At 41.5% G+C, this 20185-nt stretch overlaps 2 protein-coding genes across 2 annotated transcripts; both read left to right on the top strand.

Annotated features, from left to right (window-relative positions):
- The first annotated feature begins 924 nt into the window (after positions 1-924).
- Positions 925-10895, top strand: LOC117594744 (protocadherin gamma-A8-like). The gene is made up of 4 exons (XM_034293447.1): positions 925-2163; positions 6275-7252; positions 9858-10259; positions 10872-10895. The coding sequence occupies exons 1-4, from the start codon at positions 925-927 to the stop codon at positions 10893-10895; spliced, it is 2643 nt and encodes an 880-aa protein (XP_034149338.1).
- Positions 10896-15360: 4465 nt separating this feature from the next.
- LOC105009176 (protocadherin gamma-A4-like) lies at positions 15361-17383 on the top strand. Its single transcript, XM_029121001.2, has 2 exons — positions 15361-17093; positions 17267-17383. Exons 1-2 carry the CDS (start codon positions 15540-15542, stop codon positions 17381-17383), a joined length of 1671 nt encoding a protein of 556 aa, XP_028976834.2. The 5' UTR covers positions 15361-15539.
- The last annotated feature ends 2802 nt before the right edge of the window (positions 17384-20185 follow it).

Here is a 20185-nt window from a genome sequence, read left to right as displayed (position 1 = left end):
AAAGAGAGAATAGACCGAGAGGAGCTCTGCAAACATACTACGCCATGCAGCTTCAGTTTTGAAGTTATAATTGAAAATCCAATTCAGTTGTATCGAATAACGGTCGAGGTCCGTGACATAAACGATAATGCCCCCTCCTTTCCAAGAGATATTGTTAATTTGGAAATAAGCGAGTCAGCCATGTCTGGTGCTCGCTTCTCATTAGATAACGCAATGGACTCAGACGTTGGCATAAATAGTATACGAAACTATTCACTCAAGCCATCAGAACATTTTAAATTAGCACCACATAGCAACACCGACAGTAAATATGTCGAAATGATTCTGCAGAACCCACTAGATAGAGAGAGACAGGAAGATTTCCAGTTGCTCCTTACGGCAACCGATGGAGGGGAACCCCAAAAATCTGGAACAGTTAGCATCCATGTTACAGTGCTGGACGCGAACGATAACGCTCCGGTTTGCGGTCAATCAAAGTACAAGTCTGAAGTAAGAGAAAACGCTTCAAAAGGCACACTCATTACGACAGTCCACGCCGCGGATGCTGATATTGGGTCAAATGGAAAAGTGTCGTATTCCATGGCCTCAAGAGATGCCAAGCAGTTGTTTGAGATAAATGCTGAAACCGGGGAGATCAGACTGTCAGACACATTAGATTACGAAGAGGAGAAAAAATATCAATTGAATGTCAAAGCAAAAGACCACGGAGGTCTTTCCGATATATGTGAGGTTGAAATTGAAATTATAGACGAGAATGACAATTTTCCAACCATACAATTTCTGTCTTTTTCCAACACCATACCAGAGAATTCCCCTCTTGGTACTACAATAGCCGTGATAAATGTAGAAGACAGAGATGCGGGAAAGAACGGCCAGGTGCGTTGTTCTATAAACCCAGACATGCCTTTCATAATTGAGTCATCCATGACGGACTATTATAGCGTAGTAACTGATGTCTTTCTTGACCGAGAATCGATATCAGAATACAAGATCACCATAAATGCATCAGACGAAGGGACGCCGACTCTCTACAGTAATAAAACAGTGACAGTGAGAGTGACAGACGTCAATGACAACCCACCTGCCTTCCATCGCAGTGTCTATGAGACATTTGTAACCGAGAACAATTCGCCGGGTGTCTCCATTTTTGCTATCAGGGCGAGTGATGCTGACTCAGGCCAAAATGCGCGCTTGTCCTACTACCTGGAGGACAGGGAGATAAATGGGATTCCGGTCTCTTCATTAGTTTCGGTACATTCAGAGAATGGGGTTATTCATGCGGTTCGCTCATTTGATTATGAACAGCTTAAAGAGTTTCGTTTTAACATAACTGCGCGAGATGGAGGGTCCCCGCCCCTCAGTGCTGCGGTTACTGTGCACCTTTCAATCCACGACCAGAACGACAACCCTCCTCAGGTTCTCTACCCAGTACAGACCAGTAGTTCTCTACTAGCTGAAATGGTCCCTCGTTCAGCAGATGTGGGCTATCTTGTCACTAAAGTGGTAGCTGTTGATGTGGACTCTGGACAGAATGCCTGGCTCTCATATAAACTGCAGAAAGCGACAGACAAGGCGCTGTTTGAAGTGGGCTTACAGAATGGAGAAATAAGAACTGTACGTCAAGTCACTGATAAAGATGCTGTGAAACAAAAGCTCACTGTTGTAGTGGAGGACAACGGGCAGCCCTCTCGATCAGCTACAGTCAACGTGAACGTGGTGGTGGCGGACAGCTTCCCTGAAGTCCTCTCAGAATACCCTGACTTTACACACGACAAGGATTACAACGACGACCTGACTTTTTATCTGGTGTTGGCCTTGGCTGTCGTTTCTTTTCTCTTCATCTCGTGCGTGGTAGTTATTATATCAGTAAAGATCTACAGGTGGAGACAATTACGCAACTTCCACCACTCTAATCTCCCAGTTATTCCATATTATCCACCCCGGTATGCTGACGCAGGAGGAACAGGGACTCTGCAACACGTGTACAACTATGAGGTGTGCATGACGACTGATTCGAGGAAGAGTGATTCTACATTTCCCAGGCCTTTCAGTCAGAACGTTTTAATAATGGACCCGAGCTCTACTATGACCAGAAACCATGCGACATTGCAACAATCGCAGAACGAGAAACGTGTTCTAGACGACCCAGCTTCTCATGAACAGGTGAGACGGTGTTCCAGACTTTATAATTCGTTTGGTAAACGTTGTCTGCCCAGTTTGCAAATGTGTATATATATAAACTCAAATATGTAAATACATCAGTAGGTCTATGTAATGTACACATATATCCTAATTTTGTTTTTGGAGTACAACTCGTTTTTAGTTTTTTAAGGCAGGATTTACTTATATGGTGCTTTTCAATGGAGTACGTGCGCACCAAATGAAACTGTAATTTCAGCACCACTCTAACCGGACAGCTCTCCAGTCAAACATGGTTATTCTGCAGTGAAGCAGTTATTCTTGTAGCTTTGAATAAGTGTTTTTTTATTCTACCATATGGGTTTCAGTAAGTTGCGCGGTATAAATATCATTATACTTTCTTTTTATGAAGGTATGATATGCTTTTTAAGTTTGAAGGGTAGGGCTTTCACAGCCCATTATTTTCAAGATGTCGATTCTGCAGGTACCAGATCACATTTTAGCCATACCGTGTTTCATTGTGATTAAATTATATAACAGTGGCAACAAGCTATTTGAAGGAACATTGCATTTTGTGTTGCCTACTACAAGCTGGCTGGTTAGCTTCTCTTTTTTGTTATGAAGTGGCTGGCTCATGGTAGATGTAATGGACAGTTCATTTACATTTTCAAACGGCCTAAACACGCTCCATTTTGCATCACTTCGTCCAGTATTTCGATTATTTAAAATCAAATGATAACAAAAATTGTATTCAATATTTTCCTCCAGTCATTTTTGTGCCTGGCTATTATGCTCTTTGCCATTGTAGAGACGCCATCTTGCGTCTCAAAGGTCGGTGGGTTGGGCGTTCAACTCTTGTGCCTTTCCCAAACCTTAATTCTAAACAATATCGGTGCATGGATTTAAAAAAAAGATTGTGTTGGTTTAAACAAATCTAAGAAAATTCACAGAACAAATCTTTTTTAAAGCAAAGGTATACACCTCCCACACATGAATATAGGCTTAAAACAATGAAAGACAACTGTAACAAGGTAAAAAGTAAAGTAGAATTCAATTATTTTAAATCTGAAATATAAAAGAAATGCCCAGTTGTTGTTGTTTTAAAACTGTACCCTGGGGTGAGTATTCAGAAATTCCCCAACATTATTCTGGCATAAACCCCAAATAACGGAGCAGATATACCCATCTGTCTCCTTGCAGGAGAAGAACAAACTGCATCACTGGTAGCCCATGGAGTCCATTCTTATCAGTGTACAATTATGAAACATGAATTCAACAATAAAATTAAAATAACCAGTGAGATCTTTTGTAGTCTTCCTTCCCTCTGTCATAAGTCATAAATTAACATATTTTAGCAGGCCATACACCATAACCTGAACACAAATCCAACAAGGCGATGCCTAGGCCTTGTTAAGAAGGAAGCAAATAGAGATTAATGTAATATAACCACTTAATATTTCTGAAATGTTTACAAGATGATAGGAAATCATTAGATAGGAGAGCAAGTCTGCATAGTCGCCTTTGTGTACCGTTCAATAAATTATTTAACGTTTGTGCAATATGGTTTTCCAATAATGGTTTTCAGTCATAAATAGATTTCACCTATACATTTTACATGGTACGTGTATGTTCTTTGTTGTAAACCTATAATCATGCCAGGTATACTTTTGATTAAAAAAAAATATTTAAAACTTCCAGAAAAAACTCTGTGATTGATTTATCAAGGGAAAGTCCGTAAAACTGTTTCTGTTTTAAACCCATTTTAGTTTAATTCATGAAGAATTTGATTGACAGCTCATTATCATAACAGTTGTTATTGTATTTTTCAAGTGTTGGTTTAGACAAGATTAAGATATACCCAGAATAAGTATATGGTGTGTTTGGGTAGCCTGTTAGAGCTTCACACTTTTCAGTGAAAAACATACCATTTTCTATTCTCCCGAGTCCAGAAAGTGCTGTGGCCTGAAGCAAATTGCCATGAAGCTTAGATTCGATAGCGGAAGTAGCTATACGTATTTTTCCATATTCTGGAAAAATACAAATAAATTCCAAAAAAACATAATGGAATGGGAACAGAATATAACAAACACAGCCACACTTAATGAACATGTAACTCTGCACAATGGGTCATTTTCAATAGTAAACGTAGTGCGTTTTTGGTAGTTCCGAAGATTTGTGATAATTTATTCAAAATCACAAAGCAACTAGTCTACTGTCCAATCAGCACTGTTACTTTGGTGAGTTAAAATGTGCGACACCTACACTGTAAGGGTGGATCATGTGCCTACTTCATACGCGATCTATTACGGTTGTCATCAATATATTGCAGATTGAGCTAGTCTGGTCCATTGGACATATGAAACTACGATGCTGTACTTTGTCTCAAGGATGTATTTCTTGAATTTGGACTGCAAGGGCCGCTGTTGATCAAGAAAGTGAAATTATTAACAGGAAAACATCCATTGCATTAGGATCTCCTCTCTTCACAGAGAGGAAATTGGAGAAAAAGAGTGAGGCTCGAGGGAGGAACGATCGACTGCACATGTCCTTCCACGAACAAATATACGTATTTCAATTATAATTGATAAATTATAATCCATCCATAACCGAAGTTTTTTAGCAGGGTCATCTTTCGATGATAATTGCGATTGTAACAATTATGGATTATTACAGACTGTTCTCATTGGATTCGAATATTCAGCTTCTACATCGGAGGCTAACATGGCGAGTACTGTGGTTCATTATTGTTTATCTCAGCCCATTCGGGGGAGCACAGATACGCTACTCGATTCCTGAGGAAATGAGAAAAGGTGCTCTTATAGGCAATATCGCCCATGACCTCGGAATTGATGTGAAAAGGCTACTATCGGGCAGGGCCCGTATCGTTACCGGGGATGGCATACAGCACACGGAGCTGAAAACAGACAAAGGCATTTTGGTCGTCAATGAGAGAATCGACAGAGAGCAGCTCTGTGGTGAGACCACTCCTTGTAGTTTTTCGTTCGAAATTATTCTTGATAATCCCATGGAGCTTCACCAAGTTACAGTTGAGATATTGGATGTAAACGACCATTCACCGACCTTTCAAAAAAGGGAAATTAACCTGGAGATCAGTGAATCAGCCGTGCCGGGGGTACGCTTCTTACTGGGGAGTGCGGAGGACCACGACGTTGGAACGAACGCTCTTCAAAATTATATATTAACTAACAACAATAATTTTGCGTTGAAGCAGCACACTCGCCTAGATGGGCTGAAATACGCAGAGATGGTGCTTCAGAATCCTTTAGACCGAGAGCTGCAGCCCCGCATCTCTCTGATATTAACGGCAGTCGATGGAGGAAATCCACAGAGGTCTGGGTCTGTAAACATCGATGTCACTGTTTTAGATGCGAATGACAACGCGCCTGTATTTAATCAGTCAGTCTATAGAGTAAGTGTAATGGAAAACGCACCGAAAGGTACCTACATCACTACAGTTAATGCAAGTGATGCGGATAGTGGATCAAATGGATTTATTACCTACAGTTTCGCTAATCTGAAAGGCAATGTTGCTGAAATGTTTCAGATAGATCAACACAACGGTATGATATCTTTAAATGGAGATATAGATTACGAAAAGACAAATAAATTTGATATTGGCATAGAGGCTAAAGATCAAGGAGGTCTAGGAGATTCTAGCAAAGTCATAATCGAAGTAATTGATGTAAATGACAACGTGCCTACTGTCAGTGTGATGTCGTTTTCTAGTCCTGTGTCGGAGGACTCCCCGCCTGGTACTACTATAGCCATTCTAAATGCAAAAGATTTAGATGCAGCAGAAAACGGTCAGGTTAGCTGCTCAATTGACCAGAATATTCCATTCACGATAAAGTCATCTTTGAGAAATTATTATACAGTAGTAACTGGCGGAAAACTGGACCGTGAGCTAATATCAGAATATAACATCACAATTACAGCCACCGACTCTGGATCCCCTCCACTCTCTAGCACGATAACATTACACTTGAAGGTATCAGACGTGAACGACAACAGCCCTGTCTTTGCAGCGCACGCGTACACAGCACACGTTCCAGAGAATAACTCTCCCAGCACGTCTATATTTACTGTTTGTGCTCATGACACTGATTCAAATCAGAACGCCCGAATCTCATACCTACTGGAGGACACGATAGTGGCTGGGTCACCCGTGTCCACCTATATATCAGTCAACACTGAGACCGGTGTGATTTACGCGGTGCGCTCTTTCGACTATGAACAAATAAAACATATCCAGGTTTCCGTCAAAGCTCAAGACGGAGGTTCTCCTCCTCTCAGCTCAAATGTCACATTAAACATTCTCATTGACGACCAGAACGACAACGCTCCTCAGGTTCTCTACCCAGTACAGACTGGTGGTTCTCTGGTGGCTGAAATGGTGCCTCGTTCAGCAGATGTGGGCTATCTTGTCACCAAAGTGGTGGCTGTAGATGTGGACTCTGGACAGAATGCCTGGCTCTCATATAAGCTACAGAAAGCGACAGACAGGGCGCTGTTTGAAGTGGGCTTACAGAATGGAGAAATAAGAACTGTACGTCAAGTCACTGATAAAGATGCTGTGAAACAAAAGCTCACTGTTGTAGTGGAGGACAACGGGCAGCCCTCTCGATCAACTACAGTCAACGTGAACGCGGCGGTAGCGGACAGCTTCCCTGAAGTCCTCTCAGAATACTCTGACTTTACACACGAGAAGGATTACAATGACAACCTGACTTTTTATCTGGTGTTGGCCTTGGCTGTCGTGTCTTTTCTCTTCATCTCGTGTGTGGTAGTTATTATATCGGTTAAGATCTACAGATGGAGACAATATCGCAACTTCAAACACACCAATCTCCCAGTTATTCCGTATTATCCACCCCGGTATGCTGACGGTGGTGGGACAGGGACTCTGCAACACGTGTACAACTATGAGGTGTGCATGACGACTGATTCGAGGAAGAGTGACTGTACATTGTCCAGGCCTTTCAGTCAGAACGTTTTAATAATGGACCCGAGCTCTACTATGACCAGAGACCATGCTTCTGTACAAAACTCTCAGAATAAGATCTTTCTAGGTGACGCGGAATCTCATGAGCAGGTAAGACGGCTTAAGAGATAATATAGAGAGAGATTTGGGAAATGTACTATATATAAATCCCAAGTTGCTACGCCTGCATTACGTTACCTTATCTCTCAGTGTATGACATTCATATTTATTGCTAACGTGTTTTCTTGCACATTCATCTGAGCTATGAAGGTTTTCATTCATAATGGTTTAATTCAAAAAGGTATTAATTCAGTAGTGAAGGCAGACACCGTGTAAAGCAGGCACGTGCACAGGTGGGGCTCAACCTGTGCAGAGAACATGCCCCTTTGCTATCTAGTGCCCTTTCCAGGTGGCATGTGCCCGTCCACCCTGGTGACGTGCGTCGCGTCACTCATTCCGATGGGAATACGTGGTCCCTTTAACTCCTCCCGCTTTTTCACATTCAGCGCATGCCCCTCGGAAGGTCTGTGCCCGGAACTGGTGTGAAGTAGTGGTGGTGTTCGTAAACATATAGCGACGGGTTTCAGGAAAGTCGCAGTTTCAGCCCCATGTCCGATGGACAGCGCTTCAGTAAAATTATTCTTGTCAGTCTGTCATCATGTAGTTGCAGTTTTATTCTTGTAACCTGCGTTTAAAGCGATATAATACAGGTTTGTGGAATGCATTACCTAATATTAAAAGCTATGTGTTGGTTTATTGTAAAATCATATATAACTAGGCTATTTGTTACATAACCGTAACTTATCCATCAAATTAGCCAATGTTGTCATTTTCCGCGTCACCTAAGTTCAGGAAAGCTTTAGGAATGTATAACATACGTTATATAATTTATTTTGTATAGCATTGTCTCGTATTGAGTGATTTGTCATAGTGGTGTAATGACTGTCTTTAACATCACGGAACTATGTTTGTCTTTTGTTTAGTGGGTGTCTTTCATGGTGTTGGACTGCAAGGGCCGCTGTTGATCAGGAAAGGGAAACGCAAAGTATTAAAACGGCATTGCACTTGTACCTCCCTCTCTAAACACTTAGGGAGAAAAGGGACACAGAGAACGACGGAGTCGTGAGAGCAGCACTGGAATCAACCGTCTATTGCAAAAAAATATATATCGTTTGTTGGATTTATTTTTTACTTCTTAGAGTAATTATCATTCAAATATATAACAGTAATTGAAATGGCAATGGGAAATGAAGGAATGGTGGCCTTGGATTCGAATATTCAGCTTCTACATCGGAGGCTAACATGGCGAGTACTGTGGTTCATTATTGTTTATCTCAGCCCATTCGTGGGAGCACAGATACGCTACTCGATTCCTGAGGAAATGAGAAAAGGTGCTCTTATAGGCAATATCGCCCATGACCTCGGAATTGATGTGAAAAGGCTACTATCGGGCAGGGCCCGTATCGTTACAGGGGATGGCATACAGCACACGGAGCTGAAAACAGACAAAGGCATTTTGGTCGTCAATGAGAGAATCGACAGAGAGCAGCTCTGTGGTGAGACCACTCCTTGTAGTTTTTCGTTCGAAATTATTCTTGATAATCCCATGGAGCTTCACCAAGTTACAGTAGAGATCTTGGATGTAAACGACCACTCGCCGACCTTTCAGAAAAAGGAAATTAACCTGGAGATCAGTGAATCAGCAGTTCCAGGAGCGCGCTTCTTAGTTGGGAGCGCGGAAGACCCTGATGTAGGAATAAACACTCTTCAGAATTACATATTAAACACAAATAATAATTTTGTTTTGAAGCAGCACACTCGCCCAGATGGGCTGAAATATGCAGAGTTGGTGCTTCAGAACCCCCTAGACAGAGAGCTGCAGCCCCGCATCTCTCTGACATTGACTGCAGTCGATGGAGGAAATCCACAGAGGTCTGGGTCTGTAAACATCGATGTCACTGTTTTAGATGCGAATGACAACACACCTGTATTTAATCAGTCAGTCTATAGAGTAAGTGTTATGGAAAACGCACCGAAAGGTACCTACATCACTACAGTTAATGCAAGTGATGCGGATAGTGGATCATATGGATTTATTACCTACAGTTTCGCTAATCTGAAAGGCAATGTTGCTGAAATGTTTCAGATAGATCAACACAACGGTATGATATCTTTAAATGGAGATATAGATTACGAAAAGACAAATAAATTTGATATTGGCATAGAGGCTAAAGATCAAGGAGGTCTAGGAGATTCTAGCAAAGTCATAATCGAAGTAATTGATGTAAATGACAACGTGCCTACTGTCAGTGTGATGTCGTTTTCTAGTCCTGTGTCGGAGGACTCCCCGCCTGGTACTACTATAGCCATTCTAAATGCAAAAGATTTAGATGCAGCAGAAAACGGTCAGGTTAGCTGCTCAATTGACCAGAATATTCCATTCACGATAAAGTCATCTTTGAGAAATTATTATACAGTAGTAACTGGCGGAAAACTGGACCGTGAGCTAATATCAGAATATAACATCACAATTACAGCCACCGACTCTGGATCCCCTCCGCTCTCTAGCAAGAGAACATTACACTTGAAGGTGTCAGACGTGAATGACAACAGGCCTGTTTTTGCAGCGCAGGTGTATACAGCGCACGTTCCAGAGAATAACTCACCCGGCACGTCTATATTTACTGTTTGTGCTCATGACACTGATTCGAATCAGAACGCCCGAATCTCATACCTACTGGAGGACACGATAGTGGCTGGGTCACCCGTGTCCACCTATATATCAGTCAACACTGAGACCGGTGTGATTTACGCGGTGCGCTCTTTCGACTATGAACAAAAAAAACATATCCAGGTTTCCGTCAAAGCTCAAGACGGAGGTTCTCCTCCTCTCAGCTCAAATGTCACATTAAACATTCTCATTGACGACCAGAACGACAACGCTCCTCAGGTTCTCTACCCAGTACAGACTGGTGGTTCTCTGGTGGCTGAAATGGTGCCTCGTTCAGCAGATGTGGGCTATCTTGTCACTAAAGTGGTGGCTGTTGATGTGGACTCTGGACAGAATGCCTGGCTCTCATATAAGCTACAGAAAGTGACAGACAGGGCGCTGTTTGAAGTGGGTTTACAGAATGGAGAAATAAGAACTATACGTCAAGTCACTGATAAAGATGTTGTGAAACAAAAGCTCACTGTTGTAGTGGAGGACAACGGGCAGCCCTCTCGATCAGCTACAGTCAATGTGAATGTAGTGGTGGCGGACGGCTTCCCTGAAGTGGTCTCAGAATACACTGACTTTACACAAGACAAGGATTACAATGACAACCTGACATTTTATCTGGTGTTGGCCTTGGCTGTCGTGTCTTTTCTCTTCGTTTCTTGCGTGGTAGTTATTATATCAGTAAAGCTCTACAGGTGGAGACAATTTCGGAGCTTTCACCACTCTAATCTCCCAGTTATTCCGTATTATCCACCCCGGTATGCTGACGGTGGTGGGACAGGGACTCTGCAACACGTGTACAACTATGAGGTGTGCATGACGACTGATTCGAGAAAGAGTGACTGTACATTTGCCAGACCTTTTAGTCAGAACCTTTTAATAATGGACCCCACCTGTTCGTCGGATACTTTGCATCACAAACAGACTGAAAAAATCTCAATGGATACATCAGATTCCACGCTGGAGGTAAGTTAATTTGATTAAGATCCCGTAGGTGTTCAATTTGTTTAGGATCTGGAGATGGCCGGAGGATAAGACTCACATAATTTTTGTACTCATCAAACCATCCAGTGCAATCCGTGCACCGGTAATGTACCCCCTTAACTTAGTTCCTTGCCTCTTGCCACCTTGATCCAAAATCGGGGTCATCTGGGCCTGCTCAGCATTTTCATTCACTTCATGCTAAAACAGAGCATGATAAGATGTTAATTGTGTCATGCTGTACACCTGTATGGAAATGACTGCATTTGTAATTTTTCTCCACTCATTTATTCATGGTTTCCCTTTTATATGTATGTTATGTTGCTGTGGACAGTCTTTTCTACAGAACATACACTCTACTGCCAATATAAAACCAGTATGCCCAGTACATCGATGTTGCGTGGATTTTTTTGTATATTTTTTTAACTGCACAGTGAATTGGTGAAAGACAGAGGAGACCCGAGGCCACAGTGTAGATCTGTATATCTACATAATCGTATGCCTAACCGTTGAATTGTACCAAGTCTGAGTTGCATTATGTAGGCTATTTTCAAATGTTAAGCCCCTTAGACCGACACCTTCTCCTTTTAACTTTGGTTCGTCTGCTGCTGGTATAAATGTTATACCAGGAGCTGGTTTTGTTAGCACATTGTAATAGTACATTTCATAGAGTCAATATCAATACTATGTCAATATTCATAGAATAATGCGGACTGGTTAGATTAATATTAAATACAATACTTTCTACAGCTTTCAGTGCGTATTCTGTTTTATGATTCATTCTGTGTGTGGTCTCTGAGTGCCGCTGTTTGTCAGTAAGTATTTTGGATCTATAATGGTCCCTCCCATATAGACCTACTGTGTTGGACGGACGGAAATAACACGTACGGGTGTTAATAGCTGTCGCCTAGAATATTTAGGATAGCTTGCTTCCGTGTATTTTTGCCGCTTTTTTTAATTGGCCTTTTTGATTTATTGGGATAACTCTGAGTTGTAAAGGATGGATGAAGAATTTCTCCCATTTAACATCCCAAGATGGCCACTGTTTTTGCGTCTGCGTTGGCAAGTCTGGATATGTTTCATTGCTTGCCTAATCCAGACGATTTGTGGAGAAATTCGATATACTATTCCGGAGGAATTGAAGAAAGGTTCTTTTGTTGGGAATATTGCACAGGATTTAGGGTTAGACGTGCGAAGATTACTAGCAGGCAGGGCTCGTATTGTAACCGGAGACAGCATTCAATATACGGAGCTAAAGACAGACAAAGGGATGTTGGTTGTTAGCGAGAGGATTGACCGGGAGGAGCTCTGTGGAGAAATTACTCCATGTAGCTTTACTTTTGACATAATTTTAGAAAACCCAATTGAACTGCACCGTGTCACAGTGGAGATTGTGGATGTCAATGATCATACGCCGATATTTCAAAAACAGGAAATCAAACTGGAAATCAGCGAGTCTGCTACAACGGGGGCGCGCTTTGTTTTAGGGAGCGCGGAAGACCCCGATGTTGGAATACACGCTCTTCAAAATTATATACTAACTCCTAATGATCATTTCGTCCTTAAACAACACACTCGTCCAGATGGGGTTAAATACGCAGAAATGGTTATTCAAAAGCCGTTAGACCGAGAGCAGAATCCCCGAATCTCTCTTATCTTAACTGCAGTCGACGGTGGAAATCCACAGAGATCTGGGTCTGTTACTATTGAGGTTAATGTTTTAGATGCAAATGACAATGTGCCTGTGTTTAATCAGTCGGTTTACACAGCAACCGTTAATGAAAATGCGTCAAAAGGTACCTACATCACTACCGTTAATGCAAGTGACGCAGATAGTGGGTCAAATGGTATGATAACGTATTCCTTTTCCAATTTGAAAGGTAAGGTGGCAGATATGTTTGGGCTGGATGAAAACACGGGAACCATATCACTTGTCGGGCAGCTAGATCACGAAAAAACAAAACGGTATGAAATTGGTGTTGAGGCTAAAGACCACGGTGGTCTAGCGGATTCAAGCAAAGTTATTGTAGAAGTTCTTGATATTAATGATAATGCGCCTGTCATAAATGTTATGTCTTTCTCAAATTCACTGTCGGAAGACGCACGGGTCGGTACTACAATTGCTGTCATCAATGTCAAGGACATAGATTCAGAGATGAACGGTCAGGTGACATGCAACATCAATCACAACCGTCAGTTTAAGATCCTGTCTTCGCTCACTAATTACTACACATTAGTAACAGATTCTGCTTTTGACAGAGAAACAGTTTCTGAATATAATATCACAATAACAGCGATGGATTCTGGCACACCTTCACTCTCAAGTAGCAATACATTAGTTGTTAAGATTTCTGATGTTAATGATAACGCGCCGGTGTTTGGTCAGAGTGAATACTCCACACAAGTAGTGGAAAATAACTCTCCCGGTATATCCATATTTACAGTAAACGCTACAGACTGTGATTGGAATCACAATGCGCGGGTATCTTATATTTTGGAGGAGACCAATGTAGCAGGTTCCCCTGTGTCATCTTACATTTCTGTTAATTCGGAGACCGGTATAGTGTATGCTTTAAGGTCCTTTGATTATGAACAAATCAAAGCCTTTAGAGGTAATATCAGAGCGCGAGATGGAGGCTCTCCGCCCCTGAGCACAAATGTGACTTTAACTGTTTATATTAAAGATCAAAACGACAACGCTCCTCAAGTTCTATATCCAGTACAGAGCAGTAGCTCTCTGGTAGCTGAAATGGTGCCTCGTTCAGCAGATGTGGGCTATCTTGTCACCAAAGTGGTGGCTGTTGATGTGGACTCTGGACAGAATGCCTGGCTCTCATATAAACTGCAGAAAGTGACAGACAGGGCGCTGTTTGAAGTGGGCTTACAGAATGGAGAAGTAAGAACTATACGTCAAGTCACTGATAAAGATGCTGTGAAACAAAAGCTCACTGTTGTAGTGGAGGACAACGGGCAGCCCTCTCGATCAGCTACAGTTAATGTGAACGTGGTGGTGGCGGACAGCTTCCCTGAAGTCCTCTCAGAATACCCTGACTTTACACACGACAAGGATTACAATGACAACCTGACATTTTATCTGGTGTTGGCTTTGGCAGTCGTGTCTTTCCTCTTCATCTCGTGTGTGGTAGTTATCATATCAGTTAAGATCTACAGATGGAGACGATTTCGCAACTTCCACGCCTCCAATCTCCCAGTTATTCCATATTATCCAGCCCGTTACGCAGACGCCGGAGGAACAGGGACTCTCCAACACGTTTACAACTATGAGGTGTGCATGACGACTGACTCGAGGAAGAGTGATATGACATATATCAGACCCATCAGTCAAAATCAGCTGAGCATAGACACCACTGGCAGAGACACACTCCCTCATGTGTACACAGAGAGAACATCACTGGGCGATGCACCCAAAGAGGTAAGGGCTTATTGAGCTCTAACTCTCAACACAAATATGCCGTGTGTAATAATAATAATGTTCCTTACTAATTTTCATTCGAGTGTCAACTATGTATTATTAATTATTGTGTTTATTCTTCATATCCTTATGGAAATCGAACTGGGAACCAACTCTTGTATTAAGGATGTTCAGCGCACGGTGACGCTGTTGATTAGTGTAACAATGTTTTGTGGTTGTAGATTCAAGGCGCCCTTCCATATCCGTGTGGATGAGACGCAAACCTGTAGTGCAGGAGGCCATAGATTAAGACACCAGACGGCTCTAGTCCGCGATATTGTTTGTAAAACAAATCGATGTCAGTATAGGACAACTCGGTTAGCTGATTGTGTTATTTTTGTAGGAAGACTTAGTGTTTGTCAATTTCAGTAATGTGGACTCATACGGCAAGGACAATGGAATGGCGTATTAAGCTTCTCATGCTGTTTTTCTCTAGTGGGATCGTTGTCAGCCATGTTCGATATTCAGTGCCAGAGGAGATGACAAGGGGCTCGTTCGTTGGAAATATTGTTCAGGATTTAGGGATGGATATTAAACGACTTGTAAACGGAAAAGCTCGAATCTTTGAAGGAGAAAACAGTGAGTATTTGGAACTGATTCGGGATCGAGGAGTGCTTGTAGTCAAAAAGAGAATAGATAGGGAAGCACTCTGCGGACAGACAACGCCTTGCTCAATACACTTTGAGATTGTCCTTGATAACCCTATTGAATTCCATCGTGTAACCGTTGAGATTTTAGATATAAACGATAACCCACCCGTCTTCCCTAAACACGACGTAGTGTTAGAGATCAGTGAGTCTGCGCTACCCGGAGCCATGTTTGTATTATTTAGTGCGGTGGATACTGATGTGGGTGTTAATACGTTGCAGAGCTACTCACTACAACCCGCGGATCATTTCACGATAAAAGTCGATTCTCAGCCTGATGGTACTAAAAGTGTAGCGATGGTCCTTCAGAAACAACTAGATCGGGAACATTCAGAGCAGATGTCCTTAACGTTAACGGCTGTAGATGGTGGAAATCCTCAGTTGTCTGGTAAGACTAAGATATTGGTACATATACTTGACAGTAATGACAATCCTCCGGTCTTTAGTCAGCCAATCTACAAGACGTCTATATCTGAAAATGCGAAGAATGGCTCGTTGCTTGCAGTTGTAAGTGCCAGCGATGCTGACAAAGGATCGAATGCTCAAGTGTTATATTCAATTACTCATAATAACGACGGCATGGAGAAGATGTTTAAGGTTAATAAATTAACAGGAGAAATTACACTAACTGGCCAATTAGACTATGAGAGGCTGAAACATTATCAGCTGAATGTCCAGGTTAGTGACGGGGGTGGACTTATTAACAACGCACATTTAATTATTGATGTTATAGATGTGAATGATAACACTCCAACGATAGCTTTGATGTCATCTTCTGACACCGTGGCAGAAAATGCAATTCCGGGAACAATTATAGCTGTATTAAAAGTGCACGATTCAGACTCAGGCAATAACGGCAGAGTGGTTTGTTCAATCAATGATGACGTCCCATTTAAAATAACATCATCATCAAATAATTTCTATAGCCTGCAGACGGATGCTTTGTTAGATCGTGAAAAAAATCCAGAATATAATATCACTATCACTGCCACTGATCAGGGTACAGCTCCTCTATCTAAAAATTTGACTTTCATGCTGAAAGTGACAGATGTGAATGACAACATGCCCATCTTTGAGCAGACCGCATATGAGGCTTTTCTTACTGAAAATAATTCACCCGGGCTCTCCATTTTGTCTTTATGGGCAAGAGACGCAGACTGGAAACAGAATGCCCGTGTCTCTTATGTTTTAGAAGAATCGTCAGTTAATGGGTTTTCTGTGTCATTATATGTGTCCGTTAACTCTGAAAGTGGAGTGATTCAAGCTGTGCGCTCGTTCGACTATGAGCAGATCAAGGATTTCCAGTTCTGCGTAAAAGCGCAAGACGGTGGCACCCCTTCTCTGAGCAGTAATGTTACTGTGAAAATAATCATCCAAGATCAGAATGATAACGCTCCTCAGATTCTCTACCCAGTACAGACCAGTAGCTCTCTGGTGGCTGAAATGGTGCCTCGTTCAGCAGATGTGGGCTATCTTGTCACTAAAGTGGTGGCTGTTGATGTGGACTCTGGACAGAATGCCTGGCTCTCATATAAACTGCAGAAAGCGACAGACAGGGCGCTGTTTGAAGTGGGCTTACAGAATGGAGAAATAAGAACTGTACGTCAAGTCACTGATAAAGATGCTGTGAAACAAAAGCTCACTGTTGTAGTGGAGGACAACGGGCAGCCCTCTCGATCAGCTACAGTTAATGTGAACGTGGTGGTGGCGGACAGCTTCCCTGAAGTCCTCTCAGAATACCCTGACTTTACAGACAACAAGGATTACAATGATAACTTAACTTTGTATCTGGTGTTGGCCTTGGCTGTCGTGTCTTTTCTTTTCATCTCGTGTGTGGTAGTTATTATATCAGTTAAGATCTACAGGTGGAGAACATTTCGCAACTTCCACGCCTCCAATCTCCCAGTTATTCCATATTATTCACCCCGGTATGCCGACGCCGGAGGAACAGGGACTCTGCAACACGTGTACAACTATGAGGTGTGCATGACGACTGATTCGAGGAAGAGTGACTGTACATTTCCCAGTCCTTTAAATCAGAGCGTTTTAATAATGGACGCGAGCTCCTCTGAGACTTTACGGCGTGCACAAAGAGAGAAAGACTTCCTAGACGAACCAGGTTCTCCTGAAGAGGTGAGATAATACCAAACCTTTATGGTTCTTGATCATTCTATATATTAAATTGCATTATTTGAATTAATTTAAGGTCTTTGACGTCTCACTCGTTATAATTTTATAGAGTGTTATTCTAGCAGAGTTTCGGGGTAACTCCTAAAGTATTTCCAAAAGCGTCTTGTTCATTTCAGCACTGCCATTGCTGGACAGCTACGCGGACCAGTCCTGCAGCATCTTGCAAATGCGCTTTCATAGGGAATACACTGCAAAACGTATTTTACATTGACCGAATGGTTGCACATGGGTAATTTAGTTATACTTTATATCTATCTATTATTATTAATAATAATATTATTATTGAAGTGCTTTCCCAGTGTATAGGCTACACGATCTTATGAAATACGACACGAGTAAAATATTTTTCCTTCCAGGTTTATGTATACGTGTCAATTATTAATGTGAGTAGACCCTTAATTTGAAAACTTCTTTAGACTAGTGATTGTACATTTTCTAACGGTCTGTGTTTGAGATTGAAGTTTGTTTATTTCAAATGTTTACTCCAAGCTTTGGCATCAGATTTGAGTACAGAACAAGAAAAAGTACATTATTTTGGTATTAATTACTCAAATATTTTTACTGGGCAGTTACTTAAACGTTTTACTCATTTCGAGTCAGTAGTACAATGCTCTCTGTTATAATTGGGACAGGCATTATTTTCTTTTTCCTTCGGCTATGCTCGAGGTTTGGATTTGAATTCGAACAATACTATGTGGTTCCCGTATATACTGTCACCTTTCATTTTGGGGAATTTGCGTACTATTGGTATCAACCTTTCGAGAAGATAACGCGTTATACATTTAAATGGTTTTATAATGTGATTTTCCACTCATGTGCTTTGACTCGTGGGGGCGATGTTGATCGGTGGGTTGATGGCGTGTTGAGGAACAAGGACCTCCCTTTTTCTCTTCAATTGAAATAAAGATCCTCAGTCGACCCATTACGAAAAGTCTGGTGTTGACACCACACGCCATATTCGGTTGCAACGGTCTAATCACGATTTGGGATTATCTACAATTTGCGTATGTTGAATTAATTCGAGATAGTGGTATATTGGTTGTTAAAGACCGAATAGACAGACTATGTGGACAGATGAGCCCATGTTCAATACATTTTCAGACCGTCCTTGATAACCCAATTGAGTTTTACAGAGTAACTGCTGAAATATTGGATATCAATGACAACTATCCCGTATTTTCAGAACGAGAAATTAAACTGGAGATTAGTGAGTCTGCTCTATCGGGGGCCAGGTTTGTGCTTCAGAGTGCTGTGGGTGATGTGGGTGTTAATACGCCTCAAAGCTATACGCTGAAAACCAAAGATTATTTCACACTAAGAGTGGACTCTCAGACTGACGGTACTAAACATGTGTCTATGGTGAAAAAATATTAGACAGAGAGATGTATGAACATATGTCCCTAATTCTTACTGTCATTGACCGCGGATATTCGATATTGTCTAACACTGCTAAAATAATTCTACATGTGCTTGATAGTAATGACAATTCGTCAGTTTTTAAAAAGTAAATATAAATAGCCTCACAGCACTGGGGTTAGGTTTAAAGTTAGATCTCACATCACCGGGGTTAAGGTTAAGGTTTGGGCTACGGTTAGGAGACAAAAAAGGTTAGCTTAATGTTACGTCTCACAGCTCTGGGGTTCAGGTTAGGGTTTGGGTTAAGGTTAGCTATCACAGCACTGGGGTTAAGGTTAGGGTTATGGTTTGGGTTAGGATTACAAAGAAAATCACTTCAAACACTTCAAACTTATGTTGTGACAATACCACTCGCCAGGAACAGTTACAGGTTCCCCAGTGGAGCAGTGGGTAGCGCGCCTGTGTAAGACGCAGTATGTCGCCGGTTTGAACCATGGTTAACCTTATTTTACTGCACGTAATCTATTTTACGAAATCCCCAGCCTAACATTTATGTAAAATAGTCTACGTCATCATTCTGAGACCAGGTTGCAGGCACATGACAGAAGGGGTCTGACTGATAGTGTTAAAGTTAGTATTGACTTTATAGATGTAAATGACAACATCCCCACGATTGCTGACAGGTCATCATCAGATGCAGTCTCAGAAGACACTCCTCCAGGCACAGTGGTTCACTGTAATATTTTATTTTACAGTAATTTACTTTTAATGGTACATGCAATTCTCTGTATTTCAGAATTACAGTAAAATTATGTTTTAAATTTCACATTCAAACCTTCATTTAACATTTGTCCTGTAAAATAACTGGAAAAGTCGGTTATCAGGAAATTATCTATTTTTCCACAGACTTTGATTCGCAGCTTACATAAAAAAGCTATATAAATACAGAGTATTTGTTTTATTATTGATATCCCAGCATGCTTTGTGGCAGTTCATTTTGTTAATATTTATGTTTGTTGTAATTGATATGAAGGTGAAAGAGCTTTGGGATTTTTTGCAATCTTGTTCTTTATGTACAGTTTTACCCTTTGGAATGTTTTTTGGGGATTATGGTTGTGTTTGTGTGAAATGGTGCCTCGTTCGGCAGATATAGGCTATCTTGTCACTAAAGTGCATGGTGGCTGTTGATGTGGACTCTGGACAGAATGCCTGGCTCTCATATAAACTGCAGAGAGCCACAGACAGGGCGCTGTTTGAAGTGGGCTTACAGAATGGAGAAATAAGAACTATTCGACAAGTCACTGATAAAGATGCTGTGAAACAAAAGCTCAATGTTGTAGTAGAGGACAACGGGCAGCCCTCCCGATCAGCTACAGTAAATGTGAACGTCGTGATAGCAGACAACATCCCTGAAGTCCTCTCAGAATACCCTGACTTTGCGCAAGACAAGGATTACAACGGCTTTTGTACCTGAATTACTAAATTCTGTTCATATTCTGAAAAAGTTAGGCCTATGTCTCTCTTTGATTAAGTGGATTAGGTTAAATTGTGCCACTGCATCACGAATCCCTCTCCAGTAGCCTATATTTAGTGGAATTCACTGTAAAATTAATCCTGTTATATTTATTTTTGTGATGTCTTATGGTGTTTCCAGCTAACCTTTCAGATGTGTTAACTGA

Source organism: Esox lucius, chromosome 7 (assembly GCF_011004845.1).
Source record: "Esox lucius isolate fEsoLuc1 chromosome 7, fEsoLuc1.pri, whole genome shotgun sequence".
Classification (NCBI taxonomy): domain Eukaryota; kingdom Metazoa; phylum Chordata; class Actinopteri; order Esociformes; family Esocidae; genus Esox; species Esox lucius.
The sequence above is the reverse complement of the archived record's forward strand: the minus strand, read 5'-3'. Positions and strand labels throughout refer to the sequence as shown.